The sequence below is a fragment of the Ursus americanus genome, chromosome 23 (genome assembly GCF_024610735.1).
Source record: "Ursus americanus isolate L20-20 chromosome 23, mUrsAme1.1.p, whole genome shotgun sequence".
Taxonomy (NCBI): Eukaryota; Metazoa; Chordata; class Mammalia; order Carnivora; family Ursidae; genus Ursus; species Ursus americanus.
The window spans coordinates 5,186,471-5,204,641 of NC_142149.1; the positions used below are offsets into that span (position 1 = coordinate 5,186,471).

The window sequence follows — 18,171 nt, forward strand, 5'->3', positions numbered from 1 at the left end:
GCCACCTCAGCTTCCTGCCTCTGAACACACTGCTGCTTTCCCACGCTGCTGCTTGTTCCGGAATGTCCCTGTCACCCCCACTTACCCAGTGGGCTCCTACTTATCCCTCACAACCCCACGGAAATGCCCGTGGTTTGGAGAGGCACCTTCCTTTCTTCTAGAGAGAATTAATCCATCCTTTGTATCCCACGGGCCCTCTGACAGGCTCTTATGGGCTCTTCAGAAGAGTGGGCTCTTCCAGATGCAAGCATGAGCCTCACTGAGCTCAGGCAGAAGGGAGCCTGGTTGAAAGTGCATCGGTGTGCCGGAGCTGGAAAAGGCAGAACTTCCAGGCCAAGGGGGCGGTCTGGGCGGCGCCGCTCCTTCTCTGTCTCTCCGCGTCGGTTTCTGTGTGTCCCTGTGCCTCTGTGTCCTGTCCTTATCCATTTCTCTGCAATGCTACCGCATCTCCCTCCCACCGTGCTCCCAGTCAGCTTTCCTTTCTCTCGCACGTGGCCCACAGGGGCTGCCTAGGCCCTGCCATGTCACATGCTTCCAAGAGAGGGGGTTTGGTTGGCCCAGCCCCTCTCTGAGCCTGGCAAGAGGTCACACGGCTGTGAGACTGGCTGCCCCAGAACCGGGTGTCGACCGAGGACCAGTCATGTGTGGTGACACACGGGGACTGTGGGAAACAGAAGAGGACGGGAGAGCCAGTGGAAGGCATCTGCTCCTGCCCAGACCGGGAGAGGCCCCTGTAACAGAAGTAGCACCCATCCCACTGATTTCTTGTTACTGACATGCTGGGTGGGGGAGCATGTGTGAGCCCAGCCCTCCCACCCCAGGGCCCAGAGCTGTGTCTGGGTGTCGTAAGACTCCTCTAAGTGTTTGTGGACCAATGGACATCACCACTCAAGGGTTTAGCTAGAGGAGATGTGTCCTCTCATTGAATCAGTGAGCTGGCCGGAGAAAGGTCTAGAAACCTCTGTCCTGTAAGGGTTTTTTTCAGCATCGAGGCTATACTCGCTGAGAACTGTGTTCACTATTTAACAGATGGGCTCTGGGCGCCTCCTACATGCCCTGCATTCTATGAGGCACTGGGGGGTGCAGCGACTGCCCGAATCATGTAGGCGCTGACAGTGTGAACAAAACGTGGCCATGCCTTGTTCAGTGCCCTGCACCAGCCTTCTTGCCCACCCCCAGCTTGACAAGCTCAGGACGATCATCGAGAGCATGCTGGCCTCGTCTTCCACGCTGCTGTCCATGAGCATGGCTCCTCACAAGACCCTGGCAACCTTGGAACCTGGCCAGATTGACCCTGAGGCCACGTGCCCCGCCTGCAGCCTGGACCTGAGCCATCAGGTCAGCATGCTGGTGCAGCGCTACGAGCAGCTGCAGGACATGGTCAACAATCTGGCTGCCTCCCGGCCCTCCAAGAAAGCCAAGCTCCAGAGCCAGGTGACTCCCACTGGCCCGTCTCCTGGTGCGGCCAGCCGTGCCCCACCGCGGGGAGCCGCAGCCCAGAAGCCCACAGAGCGGGGAGCAGCTGATGAGCTTTAACTCATGAAGCCCTTTACTGACCCCACAAAAGTCCCCGGTCCTTTCACTGGGCCACAGCGAGGGCAGCACCAGAGCTAGCTCTGGGGACAAGAGACCATGGGGAAGAGCTGGCTTCTTGCAGGTGGGACGGTGGGACGGCACAGCTGGCTGGGGGCGGAGCCGGGCACTCATGTGCCTCGGGGGACACTGGCATAGCTTTAGGGTTCATTGACTCCCCTTCACACCAGTCTGCCAGCCCCCTTCTCAATTCCCCCCAAAGGGCAGGCTTGCTGGTGGGGGCAGGGAGAGTCACAAGTCCCTGAGTCCTGCCTCTTGGACTCTGGAGTTCAGGTCCAGGCCAGGGCAGGTGGGAAGACTGCAGAACACATCCCAGCTCTTGGGAGCCACAGGGCAGCTCACCACTCTGGAGCCCAATTTCCTCTACTGGTCACCCTCCTGGGTGGGCCAGGTACCTCAAGGCTAGACCATGGGGAGGTGGGGGACTGAAGCTCCCATCCCGTTGGGTGAACACAGAGCAGAGAGCCTCCCCACTATCGGGGGAACTTGGGGAGAGCCAGAATGGGGTCCAAAGTTGGCCTACCTGCTGGGTGATTTTTTAAAAATTTTATTCGAGAGAGAGAGAGAGGGAGGGCGTGTACATGAACAGGGGAAGCAGCAGCAGGAGAGGGAGAAGCAGGTTCCCCACTAAACAGGGAGCCCAAACCGGGGCTCGATCCCAGGAGCCCAAGATCATGATCTGAGCCGAAGGCAGACGCTTCCCTGCCTGAGCCCCCCAGGCCCCTCCGGGTGATGTTGTAAGGGCCGATCTGTCGGGGCCCAGGGAGCCTGCCTTTGTGCCTCCCGCCGCAGGACGAAGAGCTGCTGGGCCACGTCCAGAGCGCCATTCTGCAGGTACAGGGCGACTGCGAGAAGCTCAACATCACCACCAGCAACCTCATCGAAGACCATCGGCAGAAGCAGAAGGACATTGACGTGAGGGGCCCGCAGGGCGGCTGGGGCGGGGGGCGAGGCCGTTCCCATCCTGGCTCCTCATTCTCTGCTCCCTCGCCTCCCAGGTGTTGTACCAGGGTCTAGAGAAGCTCGAGAAGGAAAAGGCCAACAGGGAACACCTGGAGATAGAGATTGGCGTGGTAAGGGCCAGGCCCAGAAGAGCCGCCCTATGTCCCACGAGGTCTTACTGGTCATTCTGTGAAAGGCCAGGAGTGGAGGAGAGCCCAGGGGCGAGCTCAGTGTCCAGGCTTGATGCCTCAGGGCAATGGGGCCCCTCCATGGCGCTCTCCCACCTGGGGGGCACCCCTCCTCTCTTTCTGGGTAGAAAGCCGATAAGAGCGCCCTGGCGGCCAAAGTGAGCCGTGTCCAGTTTGATGCCACCACGGAGCAGCTGAACCACATGATGCAAGAGCTGGTGGCGAAGATGAGCGGGCAGGAGCAGGACTGGCAGAAGATGCTGGACAAGCTCCTGGTGGAGATGGACAGCAAGGTGAGGGCCGCCGGCGGCTCCTGTCTGGATGCTGCAGACCGCCCCACCCCCCGGCTTTCCCAGCACCCACTGGTCACTGCCGCCACCCCCCCCCCCAACAGCTGGACCGCCTGGAGCTGGACCCCGTGAAGCAGTTGCTGGAAGATCGCTGGAAATCCTTGCGGCAGCAGCTCAAAGAGCGCTCTCCACTCTACCAGGCAGACGAGGCAGCGGCCATGCGGAGGTGGGGCACGGACAACAGCGGGGGTGTGGGGGGGCGTGTTGGGTCAGCTCCCACCAGCAGGTCGTGTGCTCTGGGGGAATGGCTGATCCCACCGGACCATCCCACAGTTGCAGTGACAGAATCTGAGAGCTTGAAAAGCCCTTCCAGCTTAGGCCGGTTCCTCCTATGGCGGAGAAAGGGTGGGGAGGGGGACCACCGTGACGGGGATGCGCCCACAGTGTCCAGTGCGGAGTCTGCTCCTAGGGGGCTAGTCCATGGCCGGCTTGAATCCCAGGGTTTCCATTATTGGCCACCAGAGGGCCCCCGAGGTTTACACAGGGCATCCGTCAGCGGCCCTTTGAAACCCCGCTGGCTTTGGGTTAGGACAGGTGGTGCTGGATGGGCGCCTCAAAGCTGCCTGGCGGGCAGAGGGGCCAAGGCCTTCTGCGTTCGCCCTCTCTCCCATTCCCGACCCTCGGGGCAGTGCACTCACCCTCTGCGTGTATCCCACTCCTCACAGGCAGCTCTTGGCACATTTCCACTGCCTCTCTTGTGACCGTCCCTTGGAGACAACTGTGACTGGACAGTGAGTTCACACCTGGCCAACCCCGGCTGGTGGCCATCATGAGGGCGGGCACAGCAGGGCTGTATTCCCTCCCTGCCTCAACTCTTGTCCTTCCTCGTCTCCTCTCCCCGGGGTCCATCCCTGTGTGCCTGACTGCTTGCGAGCCCTCCGTCCTCGCCTCCGCCACACCCTGGACAGCAAGGCTCCTCAGGCACGTAGACTGTGGGGTCCTGGATTTGAAAATGGAATTTCTCACTCTCCAACCCTCCTCCTCTCTCTGTCCCTGCCCAGGTTTATCCCTGTGACTCCTGTGGGCCCAGCCCTGCCTGGGCACCGTTCCGTCCGCCCCTACACTGTCTTTGAGCTGGAGCAGGTCCGGCAGCAGAGCCGCAAGTACGGGGCAGCGGGCTCCCGGGCAGGGCCTCACAGGGGAGATGGGCAGAGGCTGGAGGACAAGTGGGGGGGGTTCCTTCTCCTGGCTGGACAGTAGGGGGCACGGAGTGATTTCTGGGCTAGCTCCTCTGTTCTTCCGAGGAAGAGGAAGAGTGGAGACCTAGTTAGTAACCGTCTGCCTTTGAGTCCCCGTTGGGGGACCCAGTCACTCGGTGGGGGACATTGCCGAGGGTGCTGGCTGGCTGGGGGAGCTCCTCTTTACCTCCTCACACCCCCGGATGCTTCTGTGTCAGCAGCCCCAGCATGGGGGGAAGGGAGGGGTCCAACATCACCCAGCCAGAGGGTGGGCTCAGTGAATGTGGGGGGAGAAGGTGGGGACATGTTGCACACTCCCTCGGACTCCTGCCCTCCTCCCCGCTGCATTTCCATCTCCCAAGGATGGGGTTCGGCAGTAAGGACGGTTTCAAACTGCCGGTTGGAGCCCTCGGGGTTCCAGGTGGGCAAGGCTAAGCGTGCAGGGCTTCTTCTCCCCATTTCAGCTTCTGCCCTGCCCCATCTGTGGTCCCCCGGGGCGCTATGGGAAGGGCTCCTGCCCGCACAGCGTCCTGCTTAAAAAGGTGCAGATAAAGGGGTGGAGTGGGCCAGGGTCTGAGCGTGGGCTCAAGCTGGTGGGGCCACCTTACCCCTCCGTCTGCCTGCTCCCCACAGCCTCAAGCTGGGCGGTACTGCCTTCCCTCGGAGCGACTTGGCACACGTGGAGCGGAGCGTGGGGCGTCTGCGCACCATGCACTCCAAGATGCTGATGGACATTGAGAAGGTGCAGATCCACTTCGGAGGCTCGATCAAGGCCAGCAGCCAGATGATCCGGGAGCTGCTGCAGGCACAGTGCCTGAGCTTCCCCTGCTACAAACGGTCGGACACAGACTGGGCCCCTGGCCACGGGGCTCAGCTTCTGCCCAGCCACAGCCCCGTGAATGTCTCATCCCGTGCTGGGGAAAGCCCTGCCAAAGAGGGAGGCAGGCGGGGGTGTGTATCAGGGGTCTTCATGACGGCCCAGCGGTGTGGTTGCTCTGCTCACCCATTCCCTTGCTCCTGCCCTGGCTCCCGGAGACCCCCGACACAGCCATCCCATCTCTGGCTGGCTGGCCCCCGCCGTAGTGGGTCCCAGGTGACGCCGGCTCCCAGTGACTCTGCCGTCTTCATCGCAGGGTGCCGGAGACGGCCGACTACACGTCCTCGAGCGGGCCCCGGCGCTGTGGGGGCAGCCATACACTCACCTACCCCTACCGCCGCAGCCGTTTGCAGCACCTGTCCCAGGGCCTGTACCCCACCGAGGAGGTCCAGATCGCCATGAAGGTTGGGGGTGCTGCCTGGGAGTGAAGAGAGGGCCCTGACAGGACCCCACATTCTCAGGTCATTCTGGAAATACCACATAAGTCGCCAGAAGGGCGGATGACCAGCCCTCTGCCTGGAGGCTGTTTCTGTCGCAGTTAAAGCCTCTGGTTCTTAGGCTTTGTTGGGAAGAATGCCATCCTGGCCACCTGCCCATCCAGCACCGCCACCCCCACCGCGGGCCCTCCCTTCACCCTGGCACCGCCAGAGCCCCCGGAGGGTTCTGAGCACCGTCGGGTTCTGGGAGTCAGGAGAGGACGTCACTCGGTGCCCCCGGCCCTCGTGGAGGAAGGACCGGAGGGCACGCTCTCGGTGGCGCATGCTAATGGGTGTCCCCCACTCCCACAGCATGATGAGGTGGATATTTTGGGCCTGGATGGACATATTTACAAGGGACGGATGGATACAAGGCTGCCGGGCATCCTGACCAAAGACAGTGAGTGTCCTGGGGGCCCAGAGACTCCTCAGGCTCCTTGCTCAAGAGTCCCCGGGGGTCTGTCCAGTTCCTGGAAGGCCATGGGGCCCCTGGACCCTGGATGCCTTCTTCCTCTGCTACCTCCCTGATTCCAAACGTTCTGAAAGTCCCAGCTGGGTGTTTGCAGTTCGGGAACAGCCACCCGGTCTCAGCCAATGAGCCAGCACTTCATGGCCACATCTTTCTTGTCAGTCTTCCTCCTCGTGCTGCGTCATTGGCTTGCCTGCCTCAGCCTCTGCTCCCAGCACCACCGGGGCCGAGTCCCACCCCTCTTTCGAAACTCAAAATGTTCCTCCTGAGCCCCCCACCACTTGGTGAATTTCCCACCCCCTGATGCCCACCTCCAGTGAGCCAGACTGCATCGTTTATCAGTCCCCACCTGCTCTTCGAGTCCTCTGTGCACCTGTCCAGCCACCTGAACTGTGAGCCCGGGTCGGAACTCACCCAGCACCAGGCCCAGGGCTCATGGGCTTAGGTCCTCAGAGCGTATCTGAGCGGGTGGTGGACGGACCGACATGGGAATGAATGGAGTGCTTAGAAGGGGCATATCCATTTGTTCAGACCGGGAAGGACCTCAGCGGAGGCTGGCTGTGACCAGCGGCCCTGCAGCCCTCTCCCCATCCCCATGAGCCCCCACAGAGCTCTCACTCGGCCTCTCAGAACTGACCCTCCCCTTCACTGTCCCCCACCAGCCTCCGTCTCCGGGATGACCAAGCACAAGGCCAAGCAGTCCCGGCCCCACGTGCACAGGCAGCAGTCCCTCAGCGACAACGGCCAGCTGCCCTCGCGGCCTCAGAGTGCTCAGATGCTGGCTGGCAACAGTCCAGGTAGCTTCCCTTTGGCTGGAGCAGGCTTCCAGGTGGTCTCCCCACTGCCCCCGGGCCTCTCCTGCTTGCCCCGCCAGCCCCCTTTCCTGCCCATGGCTGGTCTCTGCCCTTATTTCCCTGGAGAGAGGAAGCGCCTGGGAGCCGAGAGATGGGATGGGAGGGAGAAGAGAGAAAAATCCATCTTTCCTGAGTTCTTGTTATGTGCCAGTGCTGGGGGGTAGGTGCCGTTACTGTCCCCACCTCCCAGAAGGGGGAATAGGGGCAGGGTTGCAGCCCAAGGCTCTGGCTCCAGGCCTGAGTCCTCCCCCAGCTCACAGGTGCTCCCTGTCCTGGGGCTTGTGCTCAGCTCTGTGCGGCAGCTGGTGGGCACAGGGCCGCAACACGGCCCCCCGAGAACCCCTCAGTCCGACCTTGTCTGCAGAGGAGCTTCTCCTCACGCCCAGGCCTAGATGGTCCCTCCAGTCCCTGTTCTCCCCTGAGGGGCTAAATCCTGCCTGAAAGTCTGGAGGCTAATTGTCCCCCAGGGTCCAGCCATATGTGGGGGCCGGAGAGCGACACTGGCCTGGAGCCACGAGGCCAGATCCCCTTCTGAGCAAGTGACTCTGAGCAAGTCTCCCCTCTTCTCCAGATGTGTTTCCTCAGCTGCCCATGAAGGGCTGCTAGATTGGTGCCGCCTGAGTCGGGGCCCCCACGAAAGGGGATCTAACGAAAGGGGCTGACCTCCTGCCTATAAAAAGTTACGTCCACACGGCACTTTGCAGATGCCTGCAGGAGGTTCAAGGGCCGCCCCCGCTTTCCCCACCCCAGTTAAAGGCCCAGCCCCAGATGCCCTTTACCACCCATTCCAGTGACAGCGCGCGGTGAGTGCCCAGAGGAAGCAGAAACAGAAGTGATAGCACTGGTCCTGACACCTCGCCTTTACTGTGGGTTCTCACCAGCCAGGCACTGTGAGGGGCTTTACATGCATGAACTAATCCACACACCAACATTAAGAGGTAGGGACCACTGTGAGCCTCACTTATGGCTGGGAAAACTGAGGCACAGAGAGGTTAAGATACTTGCCCAAGGTCACACAGCTAGGAAGCAGCAGGAGTGGAATTCAGACCTAAGTTGTCTGCCTCCGGAAGGTATGCTCCTCACAACAGGTAGCAGGCTGGGACAGCCGATTCCGTGGTGGACAGAGTGCGGGGCTGTGACTGCGCTCTTGGGGCACTCGGCTTCCTCCTCCCTGGCACTGTGTCTACTCCAAGGGCGCCTAAAATGTTAGGGGAGCAGGAGAGGGAGAGAGGGCAGGCTTAGGAACAATTCCTGCACCTGTTGGTGTGTACAGTGCCTCAGTAGCCCCTGCATTACTAGAGGACGCATTACTTAAGAGGCAGGCTCTTAGCCACCGACCGAGGGCTTGATCATTTTTAACTCCCAAAGATTAACAAGGAGCTCTGCTCAGGAGCGCCCGCGCGGGCTCGCACTGCCCACCACAGCCCTGCGGACCCCCTCTCCAGCATTCTGCCCCCCGCTCTGCCTGCACTTCGGGCAGGCTGGGGAAGGCCTGGCGGGCTGCCGTGGGTGCGAGAGGAGGGACAGAGCCACCTCAGCCCCCCATGTCTCACAGCTCCTCCTCGTCCACGGAAAGACAGACCCATGTCCTCCGAGGGGCACCTTGCGCAGCCCAACGCGGCCCACCCGCCCAGCCCCAGCGAGATGGAGATACATATGGACGTGCCCCCCGGGGAGGGGCTCGAGGAGCCCACCCGGGGCCCCCGGTCCACCACTGCTCAGTGAGCAACTTTATTAATAAACGTTTAGGAAGAAGCTTGGGGCAGCGAGGCTTCTGTGGTCCTGGCTCGGGAAGGTGGAGTGGAAGGGGGGGCCCCTGAGCGCCCACACCGCCAGCCCAGGTCCAGGTGACCGGCCTGCAATTGGAGAACAGGTCGGACTTGTAGGCTGAGAACGAGACCTCGACCCCCACCCTCCCAAGCAGGCGAAGCTACCCTCCAAGGGTGCTGGGGCTTCCGGAGAAGCAGCAGAGGCCGGACCCCAGATCTGGGCGCTGGCGGGCGGGGGTAGGACCTGCTCTCACCCCTGCCGGCTCTCTCCTGACCTCAGTGGGACCCCAAGGGTGCTGTCTGGGGAGGGTGGCCTGGGGTGTTCTGGAGAGGTTGGGGTTCGTGGCGTCCGTGCATCAGCTGTGCGTGAAGCAGAGGTGAGGGCAGCAGCTCCCCACAGTTCTGCCACCGGCTCGGGCAGCGCCAGGCTCCTGGCACGACGTCCGGGGGGAGCAGGGCCCACCGCCACCTGGGAAGGTTTCTGTTTGCTGTCCTCTGCACTTTACCCTTGAGCAGGCAAAGAGGGTCTGCCTGGCCTGGGCCAGTTCCCTGCTCCCCTCCCCCCTCCCCAGAAAGAGCAGAAGTGTGTTGGGAGAGAGTTAGCCAGGTGACTGCCATTTGCCCAGGGGCCTGGAGGCCTCGCCTTTGTTCTGCCCCAGCCGGCTTGGCTCCACTAGCCCCAAACAGACAAGAGGGCTCACTGCTGTCCTGAGTCCTTTGTGCTAAAGGTCTTGGCGGGTTTGAGGGGACAGAGGAGCGAGGGCGGGGGCTGAGCTCAGTCGGTAGAGCAACTGTATGGGGTGAGCCCTCATGCCCCACTAGAGCCCTAGGGACAAGGGAAAACTGCCCTCCCCCTGAGGCCTCTGAAGTCACAGAAGCAGCTTTTCTGTCTTCAGGTCTGTTCTCATGGGGGCCCCCACCCCCAGTCCCCATCACCCCAACATGGGAAAGGGATGTCTCACGCAAGAGGCCTGCTTTAAGGTGTGAGGGGATGGGGTGACAAATCACACATGAAAGGAAAGTGTGGCAGGAAACTGCCCAGCAAAGGGTTTCTCCCCAGTCCCGTGTGGGCAAAGGAGGGTGGGGTTGGCTGGGGTGTCATGGGGTAGGGCAGGTGCTCCCTACAGGGGGGGGGGGCTTCCCCCCTACTTTCCCCATGGGCTCAGATCCCATCCATCTTCATACAGTGATCTAATGCTCTGGCTAGACAAGAAGGGGAGTAGCTTGAACCTGGGGGCCAATAGGCAGGCCTCTCACCGGGCGCCCTTTTCTCCCGGGGCAGGAGGCAGAGCCAGCTCCAGCCCCTCTGCTCCTGCTCGGGCTTCAGTTTCTCACGCTGCCTGAGAAATGTCAGAAGGTTGCTGGCTCACTGTCCCTGGCCCAGAATCCGAACTCACCAGCTTGGCAGGGAGAAGCAGGACAGCCCAGCCCTCCACACCCAGGCCTCCCCCGCGCCCAGGAAAGGACAGGGAGTGGAGGACATTCCCCAGGCAGCACAGGCTAACCCCCATCCTGGCACCTGGGCCATGCCACCCACCGTCCCCAAGCTGTGGTCCCAGCGTGGCCGCCCACGTGCCCTCCAGGGACTTCCCCTTGCAGCCCCGGAAAGTGCAGGTGGGCTGGCTAAGGGGTGAGGACGGGAGGAGGCCCAGGGGTTTCCAACCAGGAAACAAAACTGAAAGGACTAACCCAGCCTTAAAGTAAACCATCCCTTGTGGAGAGGCTGAGGGCAGCTGGGGCCCGTTCTGCTTGGCTCTGCAGGGGCCGCCGGGTGGGCAAGCTGGAGGTGGCCGGGCTTACTACACAGGGCCCTTCTCAGGTGTCACTCCCACTTTGGGCATGAACCTCCAGCCCCTCCAGCTCCGATATACAGCGGGGTCCATATACAGGGCTCTGACTGCTGAGGAGGGAGAAAACAAGCCCCCCCCCCCGCCGTTTGAAGGGGTCTTGGGGGGCAGGGGGTGCAGGGTAGCATCCCTCCAGCATGAGGCTGGAGGAATCCCAACCCTGGGGCCAGCCACCCCCCCCCCAGCCCCACCTCCCCACCCGCACTGCAGATCATTTGAGAAAGACCCCATTGGGCCAAGAATCGCCAACACTGCCTCCGTTCTAATGGCTGGAGGCTGTGGGGAAGGTGGGAAGGGAAAGGAAGCCAGTCCCTTTGGGGACCCACCCTGTCTCTCTGGATTCTGGACAGCCTTGGTTGACTTCTGGGGGATGGCCGCTCAACACGCATTCAAGGCCAGGCTACCCCAGAAGGCTGAGGATAGGAACAGAAGGGATGGACGCAGTGGGAAGATGCCTGGGGGGCCTGGGCACGGGGGAGGGGGCTGCCATGGGCTGCCAAGTAGAGGCCTAGCTCCCCCCCGCTGCAGACAAGACAAAGGCTCCAGGGCTAAGCTCCAGCCTGTGACAGGCCACACTGCGATGGCCAAGGAGGGGAGAGGGTCACAGAAATCAGTCAGGCCCAGGCCCCCGTCTCCCTCCCATACTCAACTGGACCCAGCCAGTCCTACCAAGCCCCTGGTCTAGACACCCCCCGTCAGAACACCCAGCCCAGCCCCATGGCCATGAAGCCCCACCGTCCCCCAAGGAGCATGCGTTTCCTACCAAGACAAATAAAGGCACCGCAAACTAGGGAAGTTAGAAAAGTCTCTTTTACGTTTTTAAATTAAAATTTCACCCTGGTGAGATGACTGATTTGGGAACTAAATCCAAAGGCAAGCTCTCCACTCTGTCATCCACTCAGGCGGGACACGCAGTGGGAGAGGCAGAGTGGCCTTGGAGAATCAGGACCCCTGCCAGGCAGAGCCTGAGCCTCTGACCCAAGCAAGCTCTTTAGTTATGCACATCGGGCTGGCGACGGGTGACACCAGGAGTGACACAGAGCCGCAGGGCCACTGAGGAGCCAGCCACCAAGTCCAGGTGGGGAGAGCTTGTGATGGCAAGGGGCTTCCACACCTTCGGGCACCTGGCGCTTCTGGGAGCCCGCGCTGTGAACTCCTTGGAGTGGATCCTCGGTGGTCCTCTCGATTCCAGAAGGCGTGACCTCTGAGGGGCAGCTAGCAGACCCCTCGTGACTGCAGGATCACCCCACCAGGCTTCCATGCACCTGCCCTGGGACGAGGGGTAGAGGAAGGGGTGCTGGCCCAAGGGGACGCTCTGGCCCTTCCCTGCTGACCCCAACAGCGCAGCCCCATTCTCACATAACATTAGTTATATTTATATATTCATATATATTATAGTTATATATTAAAAAGAGAAAAAAACTTGTCTGAAGAGAAACTCCTGAAGGACCCAAGTGGCTCAGGAGTTTACTATCTCCCCCCACCCACAAAAATTCTTTTATAAAATCTTCCAGTGCGATCTTCAGGAAACCCCCACCCGCCCCGGCTCCCCCCACCCCAGCCCTCCTGTGTCCCCATGAGCCTGGACTGCCCCCCCAGCTCCAGCCCAGCGCCTGGTGGCATCCAGTCTCATCTCTGGCCATCCATGGCAGCCATGGCTTTCTGCTGGGAGCCCCCTTGCTGTGCTCCGGGGGGCCACGTGGGCTGCGGGTGGTGGAGGTGGTGGAAGCTGTGGGCCGTGGGGGAGGAGGGTGGGATCCAGGCGGCCTGGTGGCTGGGTGGGGACGAGGCCCAGAAGGGGCTGAAGTTTGCAGGGGGGGAGCAGGCCACGGCCGTCATGGGGCTGTTGCTGCTCTGCAAGCCCTCGGAGGCACGAAGCTTGGAGAACATGGCCAGTGCGTCAGGGAAGTTGGGCGGCGTGGCAGGTGTGTTGCTGGGGGTGCACATCTGCGGGGAGAGAACACAGGTGTCGGGAAGGTTACGGGCACACGCCCCCCAACTTTGAGCCATGCCCGCTGGGCCCACAGAGCCTCCGGTGGGGCTCACCCAGGCCGGCCCTTCCTCCATTGCCATTTTCCAGTCCAGGGGCAGCTTCAACAGGACAGAAGCACCCTTCTCACCCTGAGCCAATACCAACAAAAAATAAGGACAAACCCTGGCAATTTTTATCAAAACCAAAGTGTGTTTCCTGAATGCCAGGCAGGGATGCCCAGGGGAGTGTCCGCAGCAAAGGGTTAATTCCAACCAGAAGCCAGGGGTGTCAGATTCAAGCAAGGACAGGAGAGCAGCCCAGGACACCAGCGCTTAGCACCTCGGCCTGGGTCAGGAACCAGCTGGCTCCCTCAATAATCCGCCCTCAGATGTTCCGAGCTGGTTGGTCAGAGGAAGGCAGCCAGGCCCGGGGTCTCCCTCCTCTGCCGACGGAGGAGGAGCTGCGCCTTTCCAGCGTCTGGGCCCAACCCATACTCGGCCCAGCCGGCAGAGCCCCTGTCTTCCTGAGCTCACTTGTCCCAACGCCCGGGCACAGAGGAAGAAACTGAGGCCCGCGGCTCAAGTCAACAGACTGAAATACACCCGCTGCGGACTACAGGCTGCGAAGACGGGATCCCTGGGCTTGGATTCCCAGGGCGGAGATTGCCCCAGCCCTGCAATCTCCAGCCACCTCGGACTCATCTGCGCTTCACGCCTGGGCTCCCCGAGGACAAAAACCAGGGATTTGGGTTTTCTGTGTCCCCAGCATCTCCCCCATGTGTTGGCAGGATGCTGGCACAGTCTCGGCCTGTTCCGTCCCCTTGGCCCTCCTCCCGGGGGTACTTACAGACACCCCACCATCTGCTGTTTTCTGCCACTACCCTGGGAGGGAAACTCCCCAAGCTCTCCAGTATCCCCCACCCGCTCTGATCAGGGACCCCAGCCGGGAAGGGCAAGGGCTGGGGTAGGGTGCTGTACTGGGACCGGTGCTCCCCGTGTACACAGCGCCACCCCCCCCCCCAGCAGCACGGCGGGGCCAGGGGGTGCACCCAGAAGTCTCACAGGACCATGGGGAAGAGGCAGCAGAGAGCAAGGCCTACACAAAGCCTGTTCTGACCTCACAGCGGCTTCTCCCTTTCCCAGGAAGCCACCGGAGTCCTTCTTTGAATTTCTCCTAATTTTAGCAACATCAGCCCCTCCCCCAAGCACGGGGCTGGGGGAGCAAGGTTCTAGGGCTCTTCACCTCGCAGAGGGAGCTTTTCACAGCTCTGCAGTTAAATCCCAGCCAGAAACGGGGAGGGAGGCGAATGTGTCCGGTTAACTGGGCCAGCACCCCATCGGCAACTAGGGAGCTCCAACCATTGTCTTCCTCAGGGGCGGCCACAGGAGTCCCAGCAGGCCTGGCCCCACCCAGACCACTTCCCTCCTCCCTCCACTCTTCCCCGCCCCCCACCCCAGGGCTGACTTCTCGGCAGCAGGAAACAATGAATGGGGGCTGGGGGGAGAGGCCAATTGCATCATAGCATCGTGACTTCCCCAGTTGACCAAGCCAGCGAAGCCTGTCTCAACACCCACCCTGCTGCAGAGAATGGCCCGGCTCGCCGGGACCGGGAGCGTCCCGTGCCCACCAGGCTGTGTGAGCTCAGGCAAGTTCCTTAACCTCTCCGAGGTTCGCTCTACTTTGATAAAAAGCAGGGGTTTGGACCAGATGCTTGCAAAGACCCTCCAGCTCCTGGCTTCTAACAGCTATGGATAGAGCTTGCCTGCCTTGAAGCACACCCAGTGCCCGCCCACTGCACCCTGCTTCCAATCCAGTGCCTCATTTCTCAGCGCCCCCCAATTCAACCCGCCCCCCCAACTGTGTGAATGTACAGTAATTTACCGGACAATCATTTATCAGTTACTCGTGCCCTGGGGTCACTTCTGGTATTGCTATTATGCCATTACTGTTATCTCGTTTTTATTTAACTTTTTCCTTTGATTTATTCTCTCTCAAAAAATTACAGACTCCTTGAAGGCAGGAATAGCATTCTCCACTGTGCTGAAAAACTCAATACAGGGTGTACTGATGGATACGCCGATTATGATGTCTGTTACAAAACCTGCCTTGAGGGAAGCTTTAGGAGATTATAATCCCTGGGCACCTGGCTAGCTCATTGGAAGAGCATGCAACTCTGGATCTCGGGGCCCTGAGTTCCAGCCCCATGTGGGGTACAGAGATTAAATAAATTTTTTTAAAAGTAAAAAAAAAAAAAAGGAAGAAAGATTATAACCCCTTGGGATTTGCAGAGAAGGAACAACAAGGTCTAAAGGGACCACTAGTCCAAGTTCACAGCATCACAGAATGGCTGTGCTGGAAGCCCCTGGGCTTTTGAGAATGGCCACAAGTTGGTGGAGCAAACCTCAAGGCTCTTTTGAGAGATAGGAGGCAGGGTGCTCCCAGCTCCACCGCAAGGTGGGAGCCAGAGCTTTCCCATGGTCAAGTGCAGGGAAGGGTCTCCTAGAGATGACCCCTCGAGGTTTACAAGGAACCTGGCCTTAGCCGCCACAGCCCTGCAGCTCCCCCAATTCTCCCACCGTATTCCAAAACGTTTTTCTCTTCTGATTTATATACAGCATGAGCCATTCCAAGCGAAATGCTGGTTAAAATGTCTACTTGTCTTTTGCAACTAGATGAAAACAGGGCACCAAGGACAAGACACAGCCGAGGAACCATTTGCAGCTCCCCCAGGAAAGGCAGCAGCTCTGAGAAGGGAGCCATGGGCAAGGACACCAAGTGTTAAAAATGCCAAAAATGCACTCAGAAAGCCACAACAGATCTCCTGGGGAATAATGTTTTACAGTCCCTATGGTGGAGCCCAGCCCCGACTCCCCCAGCAGAGCTAATAGGTAACTAGGGGGGTGGGGGGTAGGGAGGGGAAGGCGTTCAAGCCTCTAAAGTGAAAGCGATGTTCTGTGCCCCTGAAAAGCAGGACACCCCACTGGCCAGGAGGGCAAAGGCTCAGGCCCAGGGGGCCAGCTTGGAAAAAAGAAGAAAGCAAATTCAGACCTGAACTGCTCTGTTTCCTGTACTTTCTGTATCTTTACATACTGAGATTAAATGCAAATTCTTGTCCTTATCTTGTCAAAATCCGGCCGTCCTCCACACTGAGGGCACGTCCCTTTTCCAACAACAGGAAAGAGCGAACATACCCCTCTCGGTAGAGCCTGGCTCCCTGAGGCAGGGTGGATTTATCCCTTTCCTGTTCCCTGCAGAGCTGGGTGGTTTGGACGGGGGGCTACCACTCCAACAGCAGGAGGGGGCCCCCGGTAAACCCAGACGCCCCAGCTCCCAGCGCCCTCAGGGCCCTTCACTCGGGCTCCCAGGTCCCCCAGACGAGTAGTTACCATCCGAGCCCCCTCCCCACTCCCGGCCACCCCGCCCTCGCTCCCGCTTGCCCCGGGGAGCGCGCCCCGCACCGGCCTGAGGTCGAGGATACGGCAGCCCCGGAGGCCGGGCCACGAAGTTGGCCGAGCCAGCCGGCCCCGGGAGCCGCTCTTTCCTGGAAGACATTTTGGCTCTTTGTTTACATCGCGGCGCGGCGCTCCCCGGCAACATGGCTGTCACCGCCGGCGGCTGACAGCGGCCCCCGGCCGGCGCCCTCGGCCCCCCGTGGGCTGCGGGCCGGGGAGGACGCCCCCGCTGCCCGCCCGCCCGCCGGCGCCCGCACCCACTTACCATCTGGTGGTGGTGGTGGCTGTTGGGAATGTTGGTTTCTTGGAAAAACGTGCTCAGGGCGGTCTGCGGACAAACAGCGGCAGGGCAACGGTTAACGGGGCTGGGGCGGGAAGCCCCCCCTCATCCCACCACCACCCGGCCGGCCCGGCCCCGCGAGCAGGGCTCCTCCGCGGTGTCCCCTCGGCCGGCCCATTCCGGCCCGGCCCGCGGCGCGCCAGGGGGCGACCCCGGGCCGCGCGCCGGTGGGGGGTGGGGGGTGCCGCCGGCAGGGCCCTCCGCGCCGCCCCCGGGCCCGCGCCCCACGCGAGACCGCGCGGCCGCCGATCGCCTGGCCGGGTGACAGAAATAGAGCTCCCGGTCCCCGGCGGCGCGCGGCCGGCCGCCCCCGCCTCCGCGCCTCCCGGGCCCCCAGGGCCCCCCGCGCACCTCGAACTGCCAGTGGGCCGCCTGCAGCAGCTGTTTCGCCTGGTCGGCCGCGCAGCCCGCGGCCAGCACGAACTGGTTGATCATGACCTGGTGCCGCAGCTCGTCCATGTTCACCGACATGGCTCCGGCCGCCGCGCGATCCCGTTTCGGCGGCCGCGGGAGGCCGGCCGCCCTCGGCTCGCGCTCGCCGCCGCCCGCCCGCGGCCTCCGGACCCTCGCCGCCCGCCGCCCGCCCGGCGAGTGTCCCGGTTCGGCTCCCGCGGCCACCGACACCACAAACAACGGCGCGGGGCGGGGCCGGTGTCCAACGTTCGGGGGCCGCGAGCCGCCGCCGCTGATTGGCCCGCGCCGGTCGGCCTGCGCCCGGCTCCGGTGCGGACGTTCGATTCGAATCCTGCGGCCTGCGGCCCGCACTGTTTCTCTTTTCGCCTGGCCGCGCCCATTGGCGGAGGTCGGCGCCGTGGGGCTGCTCGGCATTGGTCGGCCGCTGTGTTTTGGCTCGTCCGGGCTCCTGGTTGGCCACGGCCGGGAGTTTGGGGCGGAGCCGCGCGCGCTGATTGGCCTCCCGTGGGCCCGTTTGAACTCAACTTGAAAACCTTGAGTGTCTGCTGATTGGCCGAGGGCCCTGTGTTTGCTGTTGTAGGCTTGGGGGTGGTGCGGCCAAGTTCATTCATTACTTCATTGAAACCCAACATGCTCAGCTGGAAAAGCAAGACAGAGTGGCTTTGACTCATTTCCTCTGAAAGATGTGGTCATCTCGAGAAACAGAATGATCGCAATAGAAAACAGAGGCTTTGCAGCTGCTCAAGTCTCAAGATTGTTTATTTTTTTTAAACTTTCAAGCAGCTCCACTTTTTTTTAAGGCTTTTATTGAAATATAAGGTACCCGCTTTCGGCTTCCTTTCAGTCACCACCCCCGCAAAGCCGAACAGTCTCTTCCTAGTTTTTAGACCAAAAACTTTTCTCTTCTAAGATATAAACCAATGTTAACATCCACTAAGTGTAGTTGCAAGGGGGAAAGATTGGTGACTTTCTCAGTCATTACTATCCCAAGCTGGGAACTTCTCTTTTTCTTAAATCGCTTGACCTAGCTGAAGTTTTAATTTCTACCATCTTTTTAAAAATAGTGTTTCTTGGGGCTCCTGGGTAGGTCATTTGGTTAAGCATCTGCCTTCAGTTCGGTGATCCCGGTGATCCCGGGGTCCTGCTCAGTGGGGAGTCAGCTTCTCCCTCTGCCCCCCCCCAAATAAATAAACTCTTTAAAAAAAATAGTGTTTCTGTACCAGCATTGGCTCTCAACCCTAGCCATTTAAAAACAAGATTTGTTTATGTGTGCTCAGCTTCCATCTTCTGGGTAAGGATGTGACCTTCAGGGGCGCCTGTCCGGCTCAGTAGGAAGAGCATGTGACTCTTGATATTGGGGTTGTGAGTTCGAGCCCCACCTTGGGTGTAGAGATTACTTAAAACTAAAATCTAAAAAAAAAAAAAAAATGAGGATTTTACCTACAGGGCT

General features: G+C 60.7%; 2 protein-coding genes and 1 long non-coding RNA gene across 5 annotated transcripts in view; 1 reads left to right on the forward strand and 2 right to left on the reverse strand.

The window, feature by feature from the left end:
* Positions 1-8,701, forward strand: part of QRICH2 (glutamine rich 2) — a 33,818-nt gene extending 25,117 nt beyond the window's left edge. For all 3 annotated transcript variants that reach the window (XM_087854080.1, XM_087854078.1, XM_087854079.1), the window contains 12 exons: positions 1,180-1,434; positions 2,386-2,508; positions 2,592-2,666; positions 2,852-3,016; positions 3,118-3,239; positions 3,739-3,804; positions 4,075-4,176; positions 4,885-5,088; positions 5,385-5,532; positions 5,917-6,004; positions 6,736-6,870; positions 8,483-8,701. In XM_087854080.1, the coding sequence (XP_087710206.1) occupies positions 1,180-1,434; positions 2,386-2,508; positions 2,592-2,666; positions 2,852-3,016; positions 3,118-3,239; positions 3,739-3,804; positions 4,075-4,176; positions 4,885-5,088; positions 5,385-5,532; positions 5,917-6,004; positions 6,736-6,870; positions 8,483-8,652 (1,653 nt within the window). In that variant the 3' untranslated portion in view covers positions 8,653-8,701. The remainder of the gene's footprint in view (positions 1-1,179; positions 1,435-2,385; positions 2,509-2,591; positions 2,667-2,851; positions 3,017-3,117; positions 3,240-3,738; positions 3,805-4,074; positions 4,177-4,884; positions 5,089-5,384; positions 5,533-5,916; positions 6,005-6,735; positions 6,871-8,482) is intronic.
* On the reverse strand, positions 2,125-4,995 carry LOC148107920 (uncharacterized). The gene is made up of 3 exons (XR_015721237.1): positions 4,860-4,995; positions 3,712-4,013; positions 2,125-2,995 (listed from the first exon to the last, which is right to left on the reverse strand). It is a non-coding gene; the product is annotated as an uncharacterized LOC148107920 (long non-coding RNA).
* Positions 8,702-11,335: 2,634 nt separating the features above from the next.
* On the reverse strand, positions 11,336-17,054 carry UBALD2 (UBA like domain containing 2). Its single transcript, XM_045814321.2, has 3 exons — positions 16,659-17,054; positions 16,233-16,295; positions 11,336-12,490 (listed from the first exon to the last, which is right to left on the reverse strand). Exons 1-3 carry the CDS (start codon positions 16,776-16,778, stop codon positions 12,173-12,175), a joined length of 501 nt encoding a protein of 166 aa, XP_045670277.1. The 5' UTR covers positions 16,779-17,054; the 3' UTR covers positions 11,336-12,172.
* Between the last annotated feature and the right edge of the window lie 1,117 nt (positions 17,055-18,171).

What these genes read in the sequence shown, in the direction of transcription:
- UBALD2 (XM_045814321.2), bottom strand. Translation starts at nt 16,778, where the DNA reads ATGTCGGTGAACATGGACGAGCTGCGGCACCAGGTCATGATCAACCAG. An exon ending in CGGCCCACTGGCAGTTCGAG is followed by an intron (nt 16,296 to 16,658) that starts GTGCGCGGGGGG and finishes GTTTGTCCGCAG; the next exon opens with ACCGCCCTGAGCACGTTTTT. An exon ending in GCCACCACCACCACCAGATG is followed by an intron (nt 12,491 to 16,232) that starts GTAAGTGGGTGC and finishes CTCTCCCCGCAG; the next exon opens with ATGTGCACCCCCAGCAACAC.